Source organism: Chiloscyllium plagiosum, chromosome 51, assembly GCF_004010195.1.
Source record: "Chiloscyllium plagiosum isolate BGI_BamShark_2017 chromosome 51, ASM401019v2, whole genome shotgun sequence".
Classification (NCBI taxonomy): Eukaryota; Metazoa; Chordata; class Chondrichthyes; order Orectolobiformes; family Hemiscylliidae; genus Chiloscyllium; species Chiloscyllium plagiosum.
In genome coordinates, this window is record NC_057760.1 from 2426788 (window position 1) to 2437398 (window position 10611).

At 55.6% G+C, this 10611-nt stretch overlaps 1 protein-coding gene across 1 annotated transcript in view; it reads right to left on the bottom strand.

Moving 5' to 3' along the window:
- ints3 (integrator complex subunit 3) overlaps positions 1–10611 on the bottom strand; it is a 61722-nt gene that overhangs the window by 15282 nt on the left and 35829 nt on the right. Inside the window, exons 14-19 of the mRNA XM_043684086.1 lie at positions 9344–9388; positions 7886–8005; positions 7575–7728; positions 5681–5749; positions 1552–1679; positions 1237–1292 (exon numbers count right to left, since the gene is read on the bottom strand). Coding sequence (XP_043540021.1) covers positions 1237–1292; positions 1552–1679; positions 5681–5749; positions 7575–7728; positions 7886–8005; positions 9344–9388 — 572 coding nt within the window. The remainder of the gene's footprint in view (positions 1–1236; positions 1293–1551; positions 1680–5680; positions 5750–7574; positions 7729–7885; positions 8006–9343; positions 9389–10611) is intronic.

Here is a 10611-nt window from a genome sequence, read left to right on the forward strand (position 1 = left end):
CCCCTTCCCTATCTCTGTCACCACCTCCAGCCCCCTCCACCCACTCCCTACGTCTCCTCCCACCTTCCATCTCTCTCCTTGTTACGTCTCTTTGGCAAGTTGCATCTGTATAGCGCCTGTGTGGGAAGAGATCTGCCCCCCTGCCTACCCACGCACAACACAGAAAATCAAGCCTGCCCCAACCAGACAAGAAACACCCAGAATGCCTCAGCATTGACCAAACAAGCTGTCAAGAGAAACCCGACATGACCGCGGTCACTCGCGGACCAGGGAATACACTGCCCGAGACAAACTAACAATAAGCTTCCTGGACCTGATCAACACAGCTAATCCAAAGCCTTCAGGGCAGTCTCGTAACCCAGTGATGTCAAACCACACAGAGAGGCTCCCGAATACCTCACTCACAGGAGAGAGACAACGGAAACATCTCACTGCCAGGGAAAAGGGGCATTCTCACCCACCCTGGAAGACAGCTGGAATCCCCCGACCCCATTAACACTGGCAGGATGCTCCACTGCATCCACATTCAGGGGGCATCCTTCTGATAATGGCTTTGCGATTATCACCATCGCGACTGGACTACTTGGTTATCAAAACCACTGCATCTTCCCTATTTTCAATGAGCATCATTGTGCAATGTTCCCATAAAAACTGGCTCGATTCCCTGCTCAGGAAGAGGACCCCTTGACCTGCCTGTACAGACTGTCAGTTCCGTGTCAGCCGGGCCAAGTTCTCTCCCAGCGATATCGCTGTTCGTACACAGCTTGTCAATCTCACCTGGTCTGGCTTGGGTAGCCTCTGCTAATTTTTCAGGCAGGTAAAAACAATGACTGCAGACGCGTATTCCTGATGAAGGGCTTTTGCCCGAAACGTCGATTTTCCTGCTCCTCAGATGCTGCCTGACCTGCTGCGCGTTTCCAGCACCACTCTGATCCAGAATCTAATTTCTCAGACAGCCTGGTAGGAGCACTGTCCCTCAGGATGTGACCCTGAGCCACACCAGGTCTCACAGGCTTGGGCACAAAGGCAGCTTGTAGGGAAGGGAGAAAGGGATGAGGGGTTGAGGGAGAATTCCAGAAGCTGGGATCCAGGCAGATGTAAACCCAGCCGTCAATGGCCCAGTGACGGAAGCTGGAGAGATGCAGATGACAGAAGGCACGAAACATACACAGAGTCTAGATTAGTGTGTTGCTGGAAAAGCACAGCATGCAAATCGACGTTTCAGGCAAAACATACACAACCCATCTTTCCCCAGACAGCCCCCAACTTTGTAGAGAGCGCGCCCCAGCCAGCTGGAAATGTGAAACAACAGAAGTTTCAGGAGGGCATTGGCAGAGCGATCAGAGCTGCAGCACAGGCACAGGTCAGACCTGCATGGGGTATCGAGTCTCAGGGCTTTGGTGACAGCAGGTGGTCTGGGGAGACGCGAGGGCGATCCGAGAGACAGCTGCCAGAGGGGAGGCCAGGCCAGGGTGGGGTGGGGTGGTGCAGCACTGCCTCGGGACCGCACGATAGCTCAGGTTACTTGATGGGGAGCTCCTCCCAGCTCACTGCTGGCACGTCAGTTCATTAACAAAACAGAGGGGAAGGATGGCACACTTACTCAGGATGTTGAGAACAGAATCCTTGCGAAACATCACCAGGTTCCCCATCATTATGTGGCACACCAACTCCTGCAGCTGAAAGACAAACCAGAGACATCACTAGGAGTTCCACACCTCCTGGTCCCTCCCGAACCCCTCACACCAGGACATCTGGCACAGCAGCCCAATATCCCTCCCCGGTAACTGGTTACTCTGCAGCAACAGAAGAGGAGGCTGATCAGCCCCTCAATACTGCCATGCCATCCACGCTGAAACAGACAGGGAGAGCGTGCTGGAGAAACGCAGCAGGTCTGGCAGCATCTGCGGAGAGAGGAACAGAGTTAAGGTTTCAAGTGCAGCATGACTTGGCTCTGTGGTGCAGCATCCACACTCGTCTGCCTTAACTAGATCCACGGCTGATCTGTACCTCTCCTCTACCCGCCTGACTTTCAACCAGAAAACTGGAGCAACTGAAGGTGGCCATTCAGCCCATCAAGCCTGCTCTGCTATACGGCAAGATTACAGCCGGTCTGATATAGATTACAGCCGGTCTGATACAGATTATAGCTCTCACTGTCCTGCCTTTCCCACAAATCTTCGGTTCCCTTCCTGATGAAGACTCTATCCCTGCCTTGACTATGCTTACTGAGGCAGTCCTGATAACTCTCGCCCACGTATAAGGTACAATCAAGATCACCCCCCACCATCGCCGCTCGGATGAGCCGGGCTGAGATTTCGGGTGAGGCAACTACAATCACTGCTTAGTCAATGGCGAGAAACTGAAACGACCCAACAGCGTCAGCTCACTGCGATGATTCCAGCCATATGAAAAAGCTGCATCCAGACTCCCCAAACCGCACTGAGGCTGGCAGCCTTACCAACCGAGTAATGGACACGTCAATCCCCCTGCTCAAGGTGGGGCCTGCACAGTTGCAGCGATGGAGAGAGATTGGACAAACCAGGATTGTCTCCCTTGGCTCGGAGGTGACTGAGGGCAGGGGCGAGCACGGCAGAGATGCATCACATTAGGAGAAATTCAGACAGGATAGAGGGGAAGAAACATTTGCTGCTCTGGAGGGAGGGATCAACAGCCTGATTTACAGTGAGGGGCAGCAGGTTGAGAGAGGAATCAAAATCCCCTACCCATAGTGCCCAGGGATGTGCAGGTTAGGGTGGGTTGGCCGTGGGAAATTGTCCCATAGTGCCCAGGGATGTGCAGGTTAGGTTGGATTGGCTATGGGAAATTGTCCCATAGTGCCCAGGGATGTGCAGGTTAGGGTGGATTGGCCGTGGGGAAATTGTCCCATAGTGCCCAGGGATGTGCAGGTTAGGGTGGATTGGCCATGGGGAATACAGGGTGACAGAGATCGAGTCGGGATGCATGGGTCTGGTTGGGTTGCTCCTCAGTGGGTCAGTGTGGACTCGCTGGGCTGGTGTCACACTGCGGGGACTCTATGATTGGGATTGTGTGTCTAGTAACATCAAATGGCAGAGTGTAAACTAAGGGCGGAGACAATTTAATCACAACCCCAATTCTATTCTACCAGATGGGACATGGGATATTCTCCAGAAAGACAATATAGTGCCAACACGTGGCCCACACGTGAGCACAGCTAAGGCATTGTGCCCAGGCACCTATACCCAAGGAGGGAACATAAATCATGACAATAGGAGACTGCAGAACCAACAAGATGTTTCTGGCATTCAGTTAGATCAACCACCTGGGAAGCAACTTCACTTTTCGGTCTCTTACTGAAGCTGTTGACTTGCCAAAGGCACGGGTTCTATGCGTTTCCAAAAATCCAGACTATTCGGCAAAGTAGAGCCTCACAGCTGCTCCTCGGTGACGTCAGCAGAGGTAGGAGACACTGGAGTCGCTGGCCCCAGACTACAGAGCACCGGCGTGAACCAGACCAAGTCTAGCTCTGCCCCCCCCAGCAGCATGGCCCACCAAGGGAGCTCAGAGCAGACACCATGTTAGGCCCAGCCAAGGGCTGAATGCACATGAGAAGTGCAGCTACACAGGCAAATGCAACCATCAACACAGAGGGAACTGAAACACTCGACAACTAAACCAAGGGAAACACACACTTCACCTTGGAGTTTACAAAGTCAACCTACTCGCATGTGCTGCAGGATACCTCTGGAAGAGGTGGGACTCGAACCTGGGCCTCCTGGGTCCCAGGTAGGGACACTACCACTCTGCCATAAGACACCAGTCTTACAGGTAACAAACACAGGATAACACAAATGGACGAGGTAGGATAAACTATCCCCGGTAGGAACCTTGCCCGTATCAGAGATAACGCACCCAGTGACACTCGGAACGAGCTACATCGGGATTCCCAAAGAGTCGCAGCTAGTTGGTCAGAAACACACTGACACAACACTCAAACATCTGGCAACAATATGGGGTAGGAACAGGCATGGTGGGAATGGGATATGATCCAGGCAGGAGACTGCAATGCTGGGCCAGGCATACGTCACAAGGGTGACCAGACCTGGGGAGAAAGTGAGGAACTGGATCCGGGAGAGTCAAGAGTCAAAACCGTGGCGCTGGAAACGCACAGCTCAGGCAGCATCCGAGGAGCAGGAGAGTCAACGTTTCAGGCATAAGCCCTTCATCAGGGATGGGGATTTCAGTGGGGGCACTCAGAGGATTGGCCAATGTGATTGGGAAGTTGGCTTGAGAGCAGAACTAAGGGCAACGAGGAGGAGATTGGGAAGAGCTGAAGAGTGGGAATGGACAGAAGGTGGCTGACCGCTTGCAGAGCTGTAAGAGCCCAGCAGTGGGCCAGGTCCATGGGATGGGATTGGAAGGGCACGGGTATACACCACAGAAACACGGGGAGAGTGGGAGCACTGGATCGGGGACAAGAGGGTTCGGGGAAGATGAGGTCAGTGTAAATAATTGGGGAGGACAGTGAAAAGGCTGACATGGTCATAATGAGCCGCCTGCGGTGTAGGAATAAACATGGGCATCAACAAGATACACGCAGCTTCTCCTGTTTATCAACAGGACATGTCAGTGGGTGCCAATCTGCTCGCAAGGAACACAGACGTCATTGCAAATGGGAGGGATGGATGGTTCTGGAACAATTAGCAGGTGTTTCCAGGAAATTCGTGCAGTCTGGCACAGTGATAATATCTTCCCTCTGCCCTCCCCGACTACCAAGCAGCTGATTAAAAACTGCAAGTCAGAGCACAATGCTCCACTCGCAGGTTTACTCAGCTCCGGCCCAGCGGTAAATGGATTTAACCCGCTCAGGGCATCAGCCAGAAGAGGAACTAGGAAATGCAGCAGCCAGAGATACACAGAAACAGAACACGACACAGCCACAACACTTGGGACAGCATCAGGAGATAGGCAAAAACCTCCCAGCTGAGGAACAGCATTCCAGAGTGCGCTCACTCAGAGGGAAGAAATGCAGCATCTGGGAAAACAGGGCACAATCACAAAAACAGCACGTCAAAATGTCAGACCACAACAGTTACTAACATTATACCAGGGAGAGCACAAACGCATGGGAACATGACTCATGATTAGAAAAGGATACAGGGACCTCATATACAAGTCCCAGCGTGCAAAACACAGGGACAGTACTGGTGGGGACAGGTCTGTCAGTGCAAAACACAGGGACAGTACTGGATGGGGTCAGGTCTGTCACTGTATAACACTGGGGTACAGTACTGGTGGGGACAGGTCTGTCACTGTATAACACTGGGGTACAGCACTGGGTGGGGGCAGGTCTGTCCCTGTATAACACTGGGGTACAGTACTGGGTGGGGACAGGTCTGTCACTGTATAACACTGGGGTACAGTACTGGTGGGGACAGGTCTGTCCCTGTATAACACTGAGGTACAGTACTGGGGGGGGACGGGTCTGTCCCTGTATAACACTGGGGTAAATGCCACAGTAATGTGCGTCGACAGCAGGTTTGGAAGATGGTGCCAGCTGGAGATCCGAATGCTGACCATGACTGGGGAAATCAGTGCCCTGTGACCTCATGCTTTGGACCCTGCTGGAGCTGCTTGTGCAGCAGCCGGTGTATGGAATCTTGGACCAGCTCCCCAGTACATTCGGACGCAGACTGACCTGGGCAGAGTCAATGACAGCAACAATCATGTTGAGGAGTTCACTGCTGCGTAACGTCTCATCGGGGAACTGGAATGTGAGGAAAGCAAACGTTACACACAGGCTGACAGCAACGTGAGCCCCATCGCACCCAGGACCTCCCTACAAGCCCCACTCCGATCTATCACAGCTCTCCACAGCCCCTCACTGTGATAATGCAGGCAAGACTGGACAGGCAGGGGGGCCTTGTCCCTTTCAAAGCAAACTGGCAGTGTTTGTATGCAGTAAACGCAGAGAATATGCTTCCGTTTGGGTAGATCAGAATTGTTCTTCACCAATTCTCCACAATCCCCTTCACGTGGGGAAGAATGGCTGTCTCTTTGGGAGATGGGGGGTTGAGAATGGGTGAGTTGTGCACGACACACCCACCCACCCACCCCACAAGCCGGTACTCGGGAGGTGAAGGTACAGTTACCTCAGCAAACACGAACTGCAAGATCGCGCAGTGGGGATCACCACCTCCCAGTTGGTTTCATATTGTGGATTCGATCTCCCTGATCTCCATCCAACGGTGCTTTAACTTGACTGGACGTCTCGTTTAACCTCGGACCCACAACACTCAGACACAGCCAGATCACAGTGCATCAGTGATGCTGCAGCATCAACAGCTCATGAAAGGGTCTGCCTGACCGTGCAGAGGTCAGAGTTGCACAAACGCCAGTTCTGAATGCAATGAATAAACCCAGTCGCAGGATACAGAAGCTTCCCCGCTCTCCAGCCAAATCTGGATGATTTGTTTCAGAGGGCACCCTCAAATGTCTAGCACACTCCACGGTGACCCTCCGACAGTGGGGCACTCCCTCAGCTCTGACCCTCCGACAGTGGGGCACTCCCTCAGCTCTGACCCTCCGACAGTGGGGCACTCCCTCAGCTCTGACCCTCCGACAGTGGGGCACTCCCTCAGCTCTGACCCTCCGACAGTGGGGCACTCCCTCAGCTCTGACCCTCCGACAGTGGGGCACTCCCTCAGCTCTGACCCTCCGACAGTGGGGCACTCCCTCAGCTCTGACCCTCCGACAGTGGGGCACTCCCTCAGCTCTGACCCTCCGACAGTGGGGCACTCCCTCAGCTCTGACCCTCCGACAGTGGGGCACTCCCTCAGCTCTGACCCTCCGACAGTGGGGCACTCCCTCAGCTCTGACCCTCCGACAGTGGGGCACTCCCTCAGCTCTGACCCTCCGACAGTGGGGCACTCCCTCAGCTCTGACCCTCCGACAGTGGGGCACTCCCTCAGCTCTGACCCTCCGACAGTGGGGCACTCCCTCAGCTCTGACCCTCCGACAGTGGGGCACTCCCTCAGCTCTGACCCTCCGACAGTGGGGCACTCCCTCAGCTCTGACCCTCCGACAGTGGGGCACTCCCTCAGCTCTGACCCTCCGACAGTGGGGCACTCCCTCAGCTCTGACCCTCCGACAGTGGGGCACTCCCTCAGCTCTGACCCTCCGACAGTGGGGCACTCCCTCAGCTCTGACCCTCCGACAGTGCGGCACTCCCTCAGCACTGACCCTCCGACAGTGCGGCGCTCTCTCAGCACTGACCCCTCCGACAGTGCCCACTCCCTCAGCACTGACCCCTCCGACAGTGGGGCACTCCCTCAGCACCGACCCTCCGACAGTGCGGCACTCCCTCAGTACTGACCCCTCCGACAGTGCGGCCACTCCCTCAGCACTGAACCTCCGACAGTGCCCACTCCCTCAGCACTGACCCTCCGACAGTGCAGCACACCCTCAGCACTGACCCCCTGACAGTGCGGCGCTCCCTCAGCACCGACCCTCCGACAGTACCCATTCCCTCAGCACTGACCCTCCCTCAGCGCTGACCCTCTGCCTGTCGCCCCACACCCAGAAGCCCTTACCGAGGTGTAGATAGTTGGGGTCAGGTAGCAGAGCAGGCGAATGTCATCCTCCTGACAGGCTTTCATATCCATCATGAGACAGGTGTGCAGATCACCCAGCTGGGTGGCCTGGGCAAAGGACTCGTACAGCCTCATCTTCCCCGATGCTGCTTTACTGAAAGAAACAGGCATAGCAATAAGGAGACTGGACCATGCTCCCTAACTCAGCAACAGTGAGCAGAGGAGACCACCTTGAACAGAGTAGCCTGCCCCCGGGTCTCTCTGGACGTCCCTCCATCGGGGAAATCCCTACAGCCGAGAAGGGGTCCTACCTGGCTCGCAGATAGTACAGGAGGTGATAACCGATCTTGGGCTGCTTCTGGTACAACTCCGATAACAGCTCCAACAACAACGAGAAGCTGCTGTTGTCCTCCTGCATCTGGCACAGGTTCCTGGGTAAGGACGTCAAGAATGACCATGAGTGTCACACCGGGCAAACAGCATCCCCGACCCCTGGGACCTCTATGCTCCTGGAAGGATATGGCCACACTACCCCACTGAAAACATCTCCTCGGAGCCACACACACACACACACGGGGAAATGGGTCAGCTCCAACCCCCCCCCCCCCTTTAGCGTCACTGGGTCAAAGTCCTGGAATGGCCTTGATAACAACATCTAGATATTTCCCTCCACCAAACGTGCATCAAGGTACCAGCTCAGTCCCAGCTTCCCAGGTCAGTGACACCCAGATCCCCGAGAATGATTTCAGTTTATTTCTGTTCCCCCTCCCCAACTGAGACAGAGTTCCAGGTTTAGGCCACACAACCTCACACACTTTTAATTCTCTCTGTTTTCCACAAATACTTCAGAAGTTGCAGTGGTTGGGGATTCTCATTATTCATTCACAGGATGAGGCCAGGCCAGCATTTATTACCCATCCCCGGGGGGGAGACAGCGAGGAGACACCCCCATCGCTGTGGCTCTGGCGTTACATGTCTGCCAAGCCAAGGATGGCAGCTCCCTTCCTGAAGGGACATTAGTGAGCCAGATGGGCTTTGCTAACAATCGACAATGGATTTATGGCCATTATTCGACTCAAGTCTCAGCTGCTAGGTCCCTGTGCCTGTACTGAAGCAGGGGTGGGCAGGGGGAGGGGTTTGGAGTATACAGTGACAAACAGATGCAGCTTGTGTGACCTGGTGACAGACAGCTTTAGTATACAGCAGCAAATGACAATCTAACACAACTGGGTTTGGGGGTTTGTGTGCTGGGTACCTGGAACGTACAATCTCCATGATGTTTACAGCTCAGAGTCAGAGAGATGTACAGCACAGAAAGAGACCCTTTGGCCTGACCCATCCATGCCAACCAGATATCCCAACCCAATCTACTCCCACCTGCCAGCACCCGGCCCATATCCCTCCAAACCCTTCCTATTCATATACCCATCCAAATGCCTCTTAAATGTTGCGATTGTACCAGCCTCCACCACATCCTCTGGCAGCTCATTCCATACACGTACCACCCTCTGCGTGAAAAAGTTGCCCATTAGCTCCCTTTTAAATCTTTCCCCTCTCACCTTAAACCCATGCCCTCTAGTTCTGGACTCCCCACCTTAAACCCATGCCCTCTAGTTCTGGACTCCCCCACTCCAGGGAAAAGACTGTGTCTATTTACCCTACCCACATGATTTTATAAGCCTCTAAGATTAGCCCGCAGTGCTCCAGAGTAAACAGCCCCAGCCCGTTCAGCCTCTCCCTGTAGCTGATAGCCTCCAATGTAAGCTTACCTGAATGTAACATAAAGGGGTTTGCCCACCGACTCCTCCAGAGATCTGAAACACATTCAGTTCACACATCACACATCAAACAACAACTCACTGCAACACAGAAAACCATCTCAAAGTATTTCACAGAAGCAGGAATCAGACCAATGTCAATGTGGAGCCATATAAAACAATATTGGGGACATCAGCTTGGCCAAGGGGCCCAGATGTCAGGAACATCTTCAGGGAGAAAGGGTCTGAACTGGAAGGATTTACAGAGGGAATGGAAGTGCCTCGAGCCCTCTGGAAGGGGGTCCTCAGGTGCTGGGACCCGGAGGAGCACAGAGACCCTCAGAGTTGTAGATCAGACACAGGCAGGATTTCATAGCAGGAAACAGCTCCAATAGGAAATGCTCCAAGTCTAGACGCCTGTAAGAGAGACCAGAGTTTAACGTACACAGGGCAGAACACTGGCAACACACGGCACTGCATAGTTAACATTTGGGCCCTTTGTCTGATTCGGTAAAGGAACAGCTTTCTCATCCAACAGGGGCCCGAATGGGCACTGGGGGAGAGTCAGCGCTGAGGGAGGGGGCGCCGCACTGTCGGAGGGTCGGCGCTGAGGGAGGGGGCGCCGCACTGTCGGAAGGTCGGCGCTGAGGGAGGGGGCGCCGCACTGTCGGAGGGTCGGCGCTGAGGGAGTGGGCGCCGCACTGTCGGAGGGTCGGTGCTGAGGGGGCACCGCACTGTCGGAGGGTCGGCGCCGCACTGTCGGAGGGTCGGCGCTGAGGGAGTGGGCGCCGCACTGTCGGAGGGGGGGCGCCGCCCTGTCGGAGGGTCGGCGCTGAGGGTGGGGGCGCCGCCCTGTCGGAGGGTCGGCGCTGAGGGAGTGGGCGCCGCACTGTCGGAGGGTCGGTGCTGAGGGGGCACCGCACTGTCGGAGGGTCGGCGCCGCACTGTCGGAGGGTCGGCGCTGAGGGGGCACCGCACTGTCGGAGGGTCGGCGCCGCACTGTCGGAGGGTCGGCGCTGAGGGGGCACCGCACTGTCGGAGGGTCGGCGCCGCACTGTCGGAGGGTCGGCGCTGAGGGGGCACCGCACTGTCGGAGGGTCGGCGCCGCACTGTCGGAGGGTCGGCGCTGAGGGGGCACCGCACTGTCGGAGGGTCGGCGCCGCACTGTCGGAGGGTCGGCGCTGAGGGGGCGCCGCACTGTCGGAGGGTCGGCGCTGAGGGAGTGGGCGCCGCACTGTCGGAGGGGGGGCGCCGCCCTGTCGGAGGGTCGGCGCTGAGGG